We start from the raw sequence: 15578 nt of genomic DNA on the forward strand, positions 1-15578 counted from the left end.
GGGTTAGGAATAGGAAAGAAACGTTGTAAATTAAACCATAGACACGTAAATACATACGAATTCAATTGACAGCAATATACATTATCCGCGTTAATTATTTTGAACTTTCTTTCGCTCGTAAATAATGCAACGTGTATAACGAGCGCTAAACCCTTTTTTTGCTATTCGTTTAGTTCGTAATAACGTACTAAAACAGCTTTTTCACATGCCATTCCTTCTTTCAGATATATACACAATATAATACCGTTCGTTTATACTCTTTCATGAAAAACATCTCCCGAGTATAAATTACACGCTTATTACACACGAAATCAACATTTCAACACGGATAAATAAAACGTGTTCTTTCACAATTGCCGTTCTTAATGAGTTTGTTTAGGTAGCTTAGAACAAAGAAGGGGGGGGGGTTGGAAAAATGAGGGCAATCTCCGGTAATCGTGGCTAATTTTAACGAATCGATTACGTTAAAAGCGGCCCAATAAAATTTGTTTTACACACACAGTGAGAAAAAACACATATGGAGAGCAATAAATATAAAAGTCCACAAAAGAATCGAAAATTTGTAAATTGTAGAAACAGGAGGAGGCCATGAAGAGTGCTATTTTGAATCAAATTATGTATTTATGAAAGTACTTTACGATCAAAAAATGCTAGGCATATCCAAAATTTAGCGGAGATTCAGAGAAAACTAAATAAATAAATCAACAACGTTTAGAAACACATCATAAATATTATATTATACATATCCAGCAGAATAGACTATTGATTATAGCAGATAATGCTTTGAACAAAGTGGTCACGGGTTCAAATCCCGCTGATTCCTGCTGGGGAGACATTAGATTTGTGACTCCAGGTCAATCGATTTCTATCAGACGTTGCAAATTTTACTGATTTTCATTGAAACGGTTCCAACAAGTCGCAACCTCACCCATTTTCTCGTATATCTCAAGTTTTCAGCAATATAGAAATTCGCTGAATTGTATAAAGCGCTGGAAATTTACAAATTTGACCATAAATGTCTCTGTGGATGTTAATTGATATGTATTTACTAAATTTCGTTAAATTATTTAAAAATGCTGCAAATTTACATATTTGAACAAAGATGTCTATTTATATTATTAACATCGTACATTTATGTCTCTTTATATTATATATATTAACATCGTACATTTAATACTAATTGTATTAAATGTACGATGTTTCTGGCCAGAAAGGCGCAATGGGTTACCTTTTAGGCCTTCCTGGTATAAATTAAAAATAAATAAATAAATATAAAACTAAGCAAGTTGGAAAATTCTTGGAAAAATCTTAATTGATTAGAAATTCTTGGAATAGTTCAAGTTTGATTAAAATTACTAAACCCTCTGAATGCTGACCAACGCCGATCGGCGTTGCCAACAAGTCTGAAATACGCCGATAGTTGTTGTTTTGTTTGTAAAAAATAAACAAGAATACTACCCCCTAAGCCTTTACAGGTAGCATTAAAAAAAATGCATTGAACATGGGTCGTGTAATCCGTGTCAATGTTTATAAAGACCGGTTTACACCGGAATTTCTTAATTTATAACCATAGTAGAATTTCTCGATGGAATTCCCTAACTGCTCAGTATTTTAGATTGTGGCTTGGCATTTAGATTGTGAGCATTGTATTTTAACAACAATGAAGAAGATGGAACTAGTTTTGGAAAAATACATTAATTAATAGACTTATTTTGTTTATTTTATATTGTCGCAAGATATATTAGAGAGTCTAAACACACCTTTACAAAACTCGAAATCCTCGGCAGTAGTTATCTAGGGTTTGTTTGGATAAGCTACAATTTTTATACCCGCTTTCTATTGGATTTTTAAATAATTCTAGTTAGAAATGTTGGCGAAATTTTCAGCGCTTTCAACAGAAAAGACGTCAGCACTCAAAGGGTTAAGATATCCTCACAGGAACAAAATCGAAAGCCGCGCAAATCGAAAGATCGACCAATTTTACGGCCAAAAGTTCATTCCCACAAGTGGTGGGAATAAAATTTGAGAAGGAGAGAGAAGAAGGCTCCCACCTCCTTCATCCGTCCTGGGTTGAATCACTTGTCAAACTACTGCACTTAAAAAGTTCATAGAGAAAGTCCAATTTTCTTATAGAAGCTAAAATCGACCGTGTACGACATTGCCTTTTGAAAAATGGCTGCAAACAAACAGAAAAGCATCCCTGCCACAGACAGGTGTTCGGTCCTAGTAGGAAATAGCATTTTCCGTTGTAGCGCACGACCTAAAATCTCCAGGGTGCAATTGATCGATATGAAATGGAGGCCATCTTCCACAGTCACATCTGCGGCACTCGTTGTATATTTTTTTATACATATGTATATGTGAATGGGAATTGATTGGTGATGTTGTGTTATGTATATACTCACTGGCATTGAGCGGCGTGTTGGAGACGTGTGTCTGCATGGCGACGACATGGTGGTGGTGATGGTGCCGTTGCTGATGCTGGTGTTGGTGATGGTTTTGATGATGGTTTTGATGGTGTTGACCGTAAGCAGGGGCGCGCGCTCCGGCGCCCCCCGCAGCCACCCCGAACCCCGCCACGCTCACAGGCGCTGCGCCCCTCGTGGCCCCCACACACCCCACATCACCACCACCACCCCGCTGCTGCTGCTGCTGCCTCAGCTGCTGTGCCTGCGCCCCCGGCGCCCCTCCTCATAAGAACACCCGACGCTCACTGTAACAAAACAACATACAAACTTTATTTTATATTTAAACGTTTTGGACCATTGTGGCATTACAGGAGGAACCTAGGGGTTCCAAAAAACCGCCCGAAAGAAAAAGCCGGTTTTCGTTTTTTTTATAAATAAAAATCCGGTTAGCCGGTTTTGGAAAATAAGGATTTTTTATAAGTTTAAAATTTTTATATTGAAAAAAAAATAATGTTAATATTTATTTATTTATTTATTTATTTATTTATTTATTTATTTATTCACAAATTTGCCATAGTGACTTTACGATCAACTCCAAGTCGACACTATGGTTATATAAAAAGGAAATTAATTATTATTATATTATAATAATATTATATATTAATTAAAAGACATTTATGGATAAAACAAATATAAAAATACAAAATTGTAAAAAAATGAAATATAAAAATACGAAATTGTAAAAACATAAAATATAAAAAATATAAATTGTAAAAATAAAAATATAAAATATAAAAATATAAAATTGTAAGTACATGAAATATAAAAATATAAAAAACATGAGAAATAAAATTATAATGAAAAATAATAATATCAAAGATAAATATATAAAAATATGAAACATAAAAATATAAAAATTTGAAAATATAAAAATGTAAAAATATGAATATAAAAATGCAATATGTTACAAGTTGCTACGATCTCAAACTAAACAGTACCTCAACCAGATCAGTATATTTTAGATTAAACAGATCCAATCCAATAGAAATCTGGTTGAGGAGCTTGATGCCCCTGGCGACAGGGGACGAAAGCATTAAATTGGTACGTGCCTCAGGTGGGAAGAACAATTCGCGGTATCTAGTAGCTGTGAACTTGCTGGGAACATTAAATTTCAACTCCGCAAGAATACGAGGATTGTATATTGATCCACTTAGAAGTTTATAGAAATGTTTTCCCAGATATGCTGTACGCCGTGACTCGAGGGAATTGTAGCCCAGTGCCCCCTGTAGATAGGCACTAGGGTAGAGCCAGGGATAGCGACCATACACAGTCATGTAAGCATATCTGAGAAAATTTTTTTGTACTCTTTCAATTCTTAAACAATGAACCCTATCACTAGGGCTCCATATGATAGATGAAAACTCGAGAATGCTTCGTACTTTTGAGTTATATAAGATACGGAGTACCAAGGCACTTTGGAAAGGCTAACCCAAGGCACTTTGAAACCCAACATTTTAAGAGCTCTAGCGCAAATATTATCAATATGCCGTCCAAAATCAAGACTCGGGCAGAATAATATTCCGAGAATATGTATTATATTATGCAAAAAAATAGTTTTTTATAAATTAAATTGAGTTATAAACATTATGAACTTTCATAAGATCATTGTTATGATCAAATATTACAAATAATACAATTTGTATTATATGTACATATATCACAGCCGTAAAATGGCAAATCCAAAATATGTACAAAAAATTAAATAAGCTACTATTAACAATATATACTATAATTGTGGAATCGTGAATAGATATTAGGAACTGTTGAGATTCGCTCTGAGGTTCGTTCAACATTGAAATATTTCCATCTTTCGTTGCTTTTACGCATCTGTTTTGGCTTAAAAATCCAAAAGCTTTACAAACCGTTGCAAATTTCGGAAACAAATTCAGTAGAAACGGCATATCACAAACACGATAATAATGTTTTGTACCTGAAATTGGGTAGGTCATTGAAACTACTACATACTTTCAATAATATTTTATCTTCGTCCATCACAAATCTCAAAGAAACCAGTAAGTACCTTTTATTTGATGTTCAAAGAAATATACGCCTTTTACCTAAGAGAGTTTAGATACATATTATATAGATTTATTTTGATCTTTCATAGAAATTTGAGGAAAAAAGCATAATTTTTAATTTTGAGGAAAAAAGCATTAATTAAAATCTTTAAAAGCCGGTTGATCGAGCCAAAAAGCCGGTTTTCGGTTTTTTTGAAAAATGGTCAAAAAGCCGGCTTTTCGGTTTCGGTTTAAACCGGCATGGAAGCCCTAGGAAGAACCTAATTCGCCACAATGGCCTACATAAGAAAACAAGATGAAAACAGAAAAAAATATATTTAAATATATACGCTACCGTTAAACCAGCAGTATGGTTTAACGGTAGCGTATGTATTTAGCACTAAGTGATCAGTGGGTTCGATCCGCTATACTGCTGGTTAGATTTGGGGGTTTTGTGACTCCTAATCGATTGCTTCTTATCAGAGTTTGCCAATTTTATCTATTTAATCATTGTTGAAACGGTTCCTTAAAATTGGCAAAAAATCGTATTTCCTGTTGTCACAAATCTTTTGTATTTATTGTATGTACAATTTGTAAAAATTATGTACAAATCTAAAATCCATAGATGTCTCAATGGATTAATTCTGTAATTGATTAATTAATTGTTATTTTCGTTAATTGTTAACTTCTGGAAATACAGTGATTTATGTAATAATGAAATGCTGCATTATTTGTAATTAATTGTCCAGGAAGGCGCATTGGGGTCTTCCTGTCAAGCCTTCCTGGTATATATCTAAGTAAAATAAAAATTTAAGATTCGGTTTGTTAGGGTTAAATTTATAGAGTTAAACGTTGTAAATTTATTTTTTGATACATTTTCACTTGAATTGGTGAAGATATATTTTCACTTGAAATGTGCTTTCACTATAACATATATATGTAAGAATAGTCAAATTTAAATATAAAAGTCAATTTAATTAAACAATAATAGACATTTTAACTTCATTATTATTATTAGACAATTTCCTGGTTGATTTTATTATTTTTTGATAGACTGGAGCAATTTTATAAAATATTTAATTAAAAATTTTAACCGAACTAAAGTTGGGTGATTTGTATCTCAATTTGTCGTAGTAAAATCGTTAGCTACGATACAAATAACGTAGATAGCGATCTCTACGTTCAATAAATCGGGGAGATTATCGCCCCTTCCGCGGCCCACTTAACTTTAATGACATGTTTTACAATAAAATAAAACAGTGATATTTTTCTAAATAACAAAGAGAAATTTCGTATAAAAGGCAATAAAATGGAAATAATACAATGTGCATTTTATAATATTTCATAGAAAAATACCGAAATAGACACACGGGGCGTGCTTACTATGTAGTTGACGAATTTATTTATACCCGGTTCAAATTTATTGATTCGTCCAATGATATAAAATCAAATGGTCGGATAATACTATTTTCATAGCAACCATAAACCACCCGCCTCCCCCAATCAATTTGATCGCGTACATTTATCTATTTCGGGGCATAAAAATGCGGCGGAAGAGTCACGAAAGAATCTACGAATAAAAAAACAAGCAAATTCACAAGAGAGAAACAGTCCTTGGAGCAGGATCTACCTTAGCAGATATTTAATGCGAATTTACACAGGATAATCGAGGCGAAGCAGATACCGCATCTTGGATTTTAATTACTACGCAAACTGACACTTTCGTGTTTATCGGAACGATTACTGCACAAGAACAAACGGGTCGGGGGAAATGGGTGGGTTTGGAAGGGGTTAAAATCTCTGCTGATTTACGCAAATATTTATATTTAATTAGAGATACGGCAGAATCTTCCCAACCGTCTCCTCCTCCTCTTTCTCTCGACTCAAAAACATTAATTCCGAGCGCTAATCCCAAAACGCGTCAATTCGCATGGGAACAACGAAGGTTATGACGACACAGTTTTGGATAATACGATTGCTTGAGGACTTGCTTTAAATGTACAACTATGTATACTAAGCTTAAACGACGAAGTTTTTCTTTGCGCAGGATATAGTGAATTTATTTATTAATTTATTTATTTTTAATTTCTACCAAGAAGGCCTAACAGGTAACCCCAATTCAATTCATTTTGAACAGAAAATTGACAAATTTTGAGACATCGACCAAACAACACCAAAATATAGAAAAATCGCGCGATTTAAAAAACACATATATCTCCGAATCTCGAGCCAATCAATCACTTTTTATTAACAGATTCGTGTTCACTAGGCATAGATCTATAAGAGAAGTCATATTTCGTCTCTGAACCAAAAAAAAAGTCGTCATTTCTCGAACAGTGTTATTAGTATCATATTATACAAAGTAAATTTATATCAATTAACACCCACAGAGACATTTATGGTCAATTGCGTAAACTTGCAGCATTTTATACAATTCAGCGAATTTCTAGATCGCTGAAAACTGAAGATTTGCTAGAAAATGAGTAAAGTTGCCAATTTGTTGGAACCGTTTCAATGAAAAACAGATAAATTGGGAAACTCTGATAGGAAACGATCGACCTGGAGTCACAAATCAAGATCTGGTCAGCAGAAACCAGTGGGATTTGAACTCATTTTATGCTAACTACTAGTCTATTCTACTAGCTGAATTGCATCACGAAGCGTTGCAAGGTTGAAACATTGCACGAAACTATATAGAAACGCTGGAAGTATACCCATGGCTTTTCCCTTCCCATTGCAATGCCGCAAAATTGCACGATTCTAGATTTAGGAAGCTGGGAAGGCTTTCACGGCTCCCCCATCCCCTTTAACATTGCAGCACCGAAAAATTGCACGAAACTAGACAAGATTAGTTACCCATGGCTTTTCAAAATACCCATGACGCTGGAAAGGCCTTCACAGATCTCCAATTCCCTGTAAGGTTGCAATGCTGAAATATTGAACGAAACTAAAGCCACTAAGAAGACAACCAAGACTCCCCCTCCCCCCCCCCCCCCGTTGCAATGTTAGAATTGCAAACTAGAATAAGATGCTGGAAAACTACCCGTGTTTTCCATCTAAAACCTAAACCGATTCTAATTTATAATTATAAAAATAAATTATCGATGTTTATAATTGGCCAGGAAGGCGCATTGGGGTTTACCAGTTAGACCTTTATGGTATTTTATTTTATTTTTATTTTTACATAGATATACATATACCAGGAAGGCTTGACAGGAAGACCCCAATGCACCTTCCTGGACAATTAATTACAAATAATGCAGCATTTTATTATTACATAAATCACTCTATTTCCAGAAGCTAAAGTACATGAAATAACAATTAATTAATTAATTAATTACATAATTAATCCATTGAGACATCTATGGATTTAGATTTTGTACATAATTTTTATAAATTATACACACAATAAATACAGAAGATTTGTGACAACAGGAAAGATGATTTTTTTCCAATTTTGAGAAACCGTTTCAACAATGATCAGATAAAATTGGCAAACTATGATAAGAAGCAATCGATTAGGAGTCACAAATACCCCCAAATCAAACCAGCAGTATGGCGGATCGAACTCACTGATCACTTGGTGCTAAACATACACGCTACCATTAAGCCTTACTGCTGCCTTCTTGGTATATATTATACCTGTATACCTACATATATAAAAATAAGTTTGGAAAAAAATCTACACTTCTACCAATTTTCCATTGAGTTTGAGTGAGACTCTAAGCACAGTGGGAAGTTCCTGATACGTCGATTTTGGCTAGTTCGCGGCTTAATGGGGCTTACAGATGCATAGATCTATCCGTCGTAGGGTCGCTAGCTACGATATTTGTATCGTTAACAGACAAGTTATCTTTGTGTTGTTGTTGTTTCCGAGGATGGCATGGCCCGCTCATCCCTCGCGATACACAGGGCGGGTCGTTATTTGTGTACGAATCGAATTTAAAAATGCACTAGCACGAATCGCCGACACGCGATACAGTAATATTCGCCTTCGAAAGCAACTTATCGGATCATATCGGAGTACGTGAGAAATTCGTTTGTACTCGCTTTTCCGGTGCCCGGTTTGTGAAAATTTTCCGATTCCACCATCTAAAACACTGATATTACACACAAATCTATATTTTATACCCACAACTTTATTTCCGGTTATTCTTGGTATATCATATTTTGTTGTTCTTTTAACCACACAGTATTATCTACATTTTAAAATATTATAATATAGTTAAAAGTAATATTGAACAGTGGGAATACTAACGGTTGAATTAACAACAAATCATTTATCATCTAAAATTATATAACTTTTGGTGAAAATAATATTACTATGATAAAATAGCGCTGGATAAAATTAAACCAGATATATTTTATTTTACGATAGTACAATAACAAAGCTCAGCTACCATTTCAGATCAATATACATTTATATCCCAAAGTTGCTTCGTAGATAGTTTCATAATCGTGTACTATTACACAAAGATATATATGACACCTCGAATATGTATGTACATATAGAAAAAATCAGTTTAATCAAAAAAATAGTTAAATAATGATATATTTTATTACAAAAATATACGTAAAGTAAAATAAAATGAACATGCGACAGACTTTGGTTTTATATTGCAAGTCCTATAGAACCAGTTGGGCAATTTATCGAAGCGACGAACTAATAAATAGGAGGTATATTAATGCCTTAAAATATTACTAAACAATTAAGATGCTATACCTTTATTTTAGGGCCATAGCAACCAGTTGGGCATTTAATCGAAGCGAAAAACTAGTAAGTCGAAGGTATTTTAATGCCTCAAAATATTATTAAACAATTCACATGCTTCAGCTTCATTTAAGGCCTATACCGATCAGTTGGTCAATTTATCGAAACGACAAACTAGTCAGTAGGAAATATTTTAATAACTAAATATTTTTTAATATTAACTTTTTAGAAATTGTAGTGTATTTAAATTTAAAAAAAATGAACTAAACAACCGATTTGGAATGTATGAAACAAACCGAAACTATCTATGCATATGAAATCGCTAGTTACGATACAAATACAATCTCAATCAAAACAACATCAATCAAAACTTGTATTGATGTTTTCAATTCGATATTTGAAAAAAGCCTCTTGTGATTATATTTCTATCCTATCTGCAATTATAATTATATACCACACTTTCCATAACATAAAAAGGAAAAAACAAACACACAAACAAGTACATAATAATAATCACTTTCAATGTTTAGACTTGACATTTTGACACTTTCGCGAAAGTTTGCCAATCGATCAATCGCTAATTCGACTTATGAAATATGCAAGACTTATTTCAAAAGAAAAACACTTTCGTACACAATTTAAATCAATATTTTTAAATGACAAACTCAGCATCGCTCGGGTACATAATAACAGTTAATACAATATTATACATATATATAAAGACAGTAATCTGTTTGTTTATGTGTGTGTCCTAACGCTAGCTGAACATAATGAATGAATCGATAAAAAGCCTAAACTTTGTATAAATTCTTATTCGGAGTCGAACCCGCGAACCCTCAAGCGAACACAAATATCTTCTTATAGGTATACCTGAGTTCAGAGAGTTAGCGATGAAACCATCGTAGAATATTCAAATGGCCTTTTTTTAAACATTAATTGAATTTTTCGTTCTCGCTATATAAAAATACGTAATTATAATAATTTTATTTAGCGAAATTTTAAACCATTTTTTTATGTGTTCATATTAAACAATTAAATATATATTTTTAATATAAATTAATTTTTATATTTACGATATTTGAAAAAAAAAATAATTTCACCGCGGGATCGATCCTACGACCCACGATTCCACAGCACTCTTCGCAGACCGTTCGACTTTAAACAAAAGTATTTTAATAACACAATTTAATTGCGATCTACATATATATATATATATATATATATATATATATATATATATATATATATATATATATATATATATATATATATATATATATATATATATATATATATATATATATATATATATATATATATGAATATTATATATATATATATATATATATAATATTCAAGGATGCGAGGTCAATGACCGGGGTTTGTTTATGCATAATTGTGGGTATTGGGTTTTCTAAATTAAATATACATTTTTGCTTACGTCACGCGATATAAAAATACGTATTTTTCATATTATCCGATTCTGATTCGGATTTCGACATTTATTTATTATTTTTGCATAATTTAATTGGCATAACCGATCCCGATTTCTGTTTTAGTTCCGATTCCGATTAATTTTACTATTCATAAAGCACCCATTGAAATCTCAACGGGCATAAAACTAGTATAATATAATGTTCAACCAAATCAACAGTAGAATAATAACAAATAAAACATTATCGTTTCCTCAAACCAATTTGAATCTCGTCAATAAACATTATACTAAGAATTCTATTTATACAAACACACCCGCCGATTTCGAATTGGTTAGATTCAATATCGTTCGAGCATTACGTACGACGATATGGAGATATCTAAACATTACAGCGGTTTGAGAAGTCCTCGTTAAACATTATCATCCCCATAGTTCGAGCTTACACTATCGCATCCAGACACATCCAGAGACTTAGTCCTGCTAAATTTACCAAATCGATTCCAAACACACACACACACAATTTGAATCGAACCAGTTCAATTTTACCCATAATTGAATTTCGCAACATCCTCCCCACATAAGCAAAATCATTATTTATTCATTTAAATTTTATACTATTCGATTAGTTAAGAAGTGGTATATTCCTTCGTTGATTGCATCCAGGATTGGCCGGTATCATTCCGGACTGAAAGTTCACGATGCCGGAACTATCACACCTGTTACAAATTGAAAAACTTCGAGTTGGATACCCTTAATAAAAAAAATAACCAGCGTTGCTCAAGTACATATATGTTTATATGTATATAAAAAATTTAGACTTGGGAAATTCCGTGTTGTTGTTTGTAATTTAAATTGGCCATGAACATTATACATAATAATATTCGTAGCTCAATTTCAAAAAATTTCCTATATACATATATAGGTAGAATAATATAAAATAGCCGAAAATGTCCTACAGATAAATGCCACGCGTCGCCCAGTAAACATATTATGTGTTAACAATTTTCACTAACAAATAATGTTGATGCTGAACAAGTATACCGGTAAGTCTCTGGTAACGAAATTTTCCGTAGCAATATATACTAGCACAGATCATACGAGTGACGAATCTTTCAACTTTATTTCTGAAAATACCAGCCGCATAGATCAGTGGTTAGCGTATAATTCTTTCAACTGAGTGGTCACGGGTTCGACCCCTGGCTTGGTGCTGTTGATCCGACCTTGAATATGTGACTCCAAATCGATCAGAGTTTGCCAATTCGTCTGATTATATCGAAACGGTTCCAGCAAATTGGCAACCTTTCCTATTTCTCACGAGTTTATAGCATATTGATTTTACTCGTATATAAAATGCTCAAATTTTTTTGTGAAATTTGTCTATAGAAGTTTCAATGATGATGCAAAATAATTTCTTCATTTTTTTTTTTAATTATTTCTTATTCAACTATAAAATATTATCAAAATGTAATTCAATTGTTTAATAATATTACTGTAAGCTTTTCTGGCCATAACATGGCGTTGACAATTGCTTTTATCCGTAAAAAATTATAAATTTCCATTAATATAAAATATATACGTATTCCATAAATAAATTATTAATACCAACAACAACTTACGTATTTTATATTAAAATTTTATAAATGTAAATATTTCAAAAGACAAAACACGAACTCAAAACTAACAAAAAATAAAAGTCAAATTCTACCGACCGCTATACGCATAAACAATGTTGTATTTCTTGATCAAAATGCATCGCGAAACTGAAACGAAATGTAATTGACCAACGCGGGTCGAGTGGGGGGGGGGGTCAATGCGATAGCATGTACATTTTACGTAAGTCTCATGCTAGATCGTTTCGACTATAAGCCTCCTTATATAGCCAGCAGCATAGCTCGGTCGTTAAGCTTCTGCCTAACACCGAGAGGCGTCGGGTTCGATCCCATGAGCTGACCTCGATTATATATCTAGTGCTGCTGGTCAGACCTGGATATTTGTAACTCCTGGTCGATCGCTTCCTATCACAGTTTGTTAATTTTCTCTGATTTCATTGTTGAAACGGTTCCCGATAAAAAATTGGCTAAAATCCTTCCTACCTACTACGTCACCAGTATTTGAGTATGATTAATGTACAATAAAATGTATGTACAATTCATAGATGTCTCGTTAATTAGCTTGAGTTTTCAGTGCCTTGTAATTCAGCGACTTGTGTAATAAAAATGCTGTATTGTTTGTAATTGGCCAGGAAGGCGCATTGGAGTTTACCTGTAAGGCCTTCCTGGTATAAAAAAAATATATAACGTAATAATATATGTACATACGTATAAAAATAAAATATGTATTTTGTACATAAACACCAGATAAGAAATAATGTGTGTTTGTGACATAATTGTTGAGTCACAGCATCCCGTCTAGGTCGATGGCGCAGATGAGTGGGGGTGCAACGTTTCGTGACACGTCCAGCCGCATAAATCCAATTCACTCTAGCGTGCGTTTTATTTAAACTACATATTTTGTCAAATACAAAGATCGAGACCCTGGTGTTGTAATTTTGAGTTTCAATTTCGCTGGCCGACCCCTTAAAAGGCTGGACACCAGCGCCTTGTCCATACAAACATATTACACTTCTCCCTTCCTCAATTATGGCACTAAAGAAATTATTTTTTTAATATGCTATGGATATTCACCATAGCCATGTTTCTGTGGTTTAGCTAGGAGTCCCACGATATATATTGGCGCATTCACTCAATATATATATTGAAGAAAGGAACGGCAACAAAATTAAGGTTTCGGGTATACAGCCCTCTTAACGACACACGCGTCTCACATTGTCAACACAATGTTTTCGACCGGTTGCGAACCGGTTGTTATGCGCCGCTGTGGGATTCCTGGCACATTCGCAATACACACGTGGTGGATGAAATATTCACGTGATCTATTTCAGACGTGACCCGTCTGCAAAAGTGCAACGCCGACTTATTTTTAGTGGGGATGTTAGTGATCGCGAACCGACCGGTTCCACAATCTGACCCGAGAACCGTCCCACACACTTGTACGGAGAATTCATCAAAGTTTAAACTTTAAAAAATTGCCTGACTACGTTCTGCTAGCACTCGATATAAAGACCTTTGTGACAAATCGCTACATAATCAGTTAATAAATCAAATATTTCATATCGAAGTTTTAGTATCAGTTAATAGTATTCATAATCTACATCTAATTTTTTTTTGTTTATAAGCTAGATCATAAGTTATTGCCTAAGTACTTTGATGATTATATAATAAGGAATAGAGATAAACAAACTAGTTGTAATTAGAGTAAGAAAAAATAAGACAGCTGGGGGTGTTTTTCACAGGGGTGTGCTCGTGTATAATGCCCTCCCTGAGTGCATTAGGTCTGCTAAGACCATGGATGCATTCTTGCGAGGTGCGAAGACACACCTCTGTGAGGGACAGTACATATAATTTAATTATAAATTTTAAGTTAAGTAATTAAGATGTATTTTTAAATTAGCTTGATAGCTAAGATAATATATAAATAAATATATAATTTCGAAAGAAATTTTGTATGTAACTATGTAAAGTTTGGGTGGGAGCATCGAAACAAATCAAATTTTATATGACGACGATATCGATATCGTGGAATATATTTTTTTCGATTAAAATAAATTAAATAAAAAACAAATGAATTAGATTGGCCATTTTTAAGCGGTTTATATTACAAATTATACTAGAAATACCGAGCGAAGCCGGTTAAAACCACTAGTAATATATAATTTCAAAAGCGACTTTGTATGTACACTACCGTCCATATGTTTAAGACCAAACCTATAACTCGATTTCTAATGTCCATTAAAATAATTTAGCGTAAAATAGTTCAAAGAAATGGGTATCATTTGTTTCCCTACACCCTTGGATTTAATTTGAGCAAAAAAAAGCAGGGATTATCCCATTGGTTTGTTGTTTTTTTTATATAAGGGTTCAAAATGGGCTCAAAGACACCGCGTGACGAATCGACACAAGTTGCAATTCGACAACTCTACTATACGCAGTTTATGTTACGAACTTTTTTTGTTATTTTATCCTGCTGATATGACATCGAAACAGTTCAAAATAATAAACCCTAAATGAATTTGGTTCAGTTTAATCTGATCAGTCAGACTTTGAAGTCGTATTAGCGAAAAATTTATAATACATAAAGAGGACAAAAATTTTTGAATAAATATGGGAAAAAATAAAAATCTCACCATGGAAACTCGAGGAGCCATTATTGCTCTTTACAAACAGCAAAAAACCCAACGATATATCGCCGAAAATCTGAATATTTCGAAGACTGCAGTACAACAGACGATAAAAAAATTCCAAAATTCTAACAACATTATGGATTTATCAAAATCAGGACGTCCCAGAATCACAACACAAGCATTGGATCAACAAATTATATTATTGAGCAAGCGAAATAGAAGGATAACGGCACCAGAAATCGCCTCTGACATAGAAAAGACAGCCTTCAAAAAAGTATCGGTCACCACGGTTAAACGTCGGCTGATGGAAGTGAAGCTGGGAGGGCGCATAGCAGTAAGAAAACCATTATTAAGAAGAAATAATAAAGCGAAAAGACTAGCTTGGGCTCTTCAGCATCGTAATTGGTCAATTGAAGATTGGTCAAAAGTGATTTGGTCCGATGAATCGAAGTTTGAATTGTTCGGTTCGAAAAGACGAGTTTACGTCCGGCGCACTCCCCAAGAAAAAATGATGCCAGACTGTGTGCTGCCAACAATCAAGCATGGTGGTGGATCCATAATGATATGGGGATGTTTCTCAAGAGCTGGAGTTGGGAATTTAATCAAAATTGATGGAATTTTAAAAAAAGAAGGGTATTTGAAAATTTTAAAAGTTTTGCCGTGCGGCCGGAACTTATGTGGGCATGATTTTATATTCCAACAAGATAATGACCCAAAACATAAATCA

General features: G+C 33.5%; 1 protein-coding gene across 4 annotated transcripts in view; it reads right to left on the reverse strand.

The window, feature by feature from the left end:
* Nucleotides 1-15578, reverse strand: part of LOC143920192 (calmodulin-binding transcription activator 2-like) — a 328881-nt gene that overhangs the window by 285955 nt on the left and 27348 nt on the right. For all 4 annotated transcript variants that reach the window (XM_077442928.1, XM_077442927.1, XM_077442929.1 and 1 more), the window contains exon 2: nucleotides 2406-2713. In XM_077442928.1, the coding sequence (XP_077299054.1) occupies nucleotides 2406-2442 (37 nt within the window). In that variant the 5' untranslated portion in view covers nucleotides 2443-2713. The remainder of the gene's footprint in view (nucleotides 1-2405; nucleotides 2714-15578) is intronic.

Source organism: Arctopsyche grandis, chromosome 12 (assembly GCF_051622035.1).
Source record: "Arctopsyche grandis isolate Sample6627 chromosome 12, ASM5162203v2, whole genome shotgun sequence".
In the NCBI taxonomy this organism is placed as follows: Eukaryota; Metazoa; Arthropoda; class Insecta; order Trichoptera; family Hydropsychidae; genus Arctopsyche; species Arctopsyche grandis.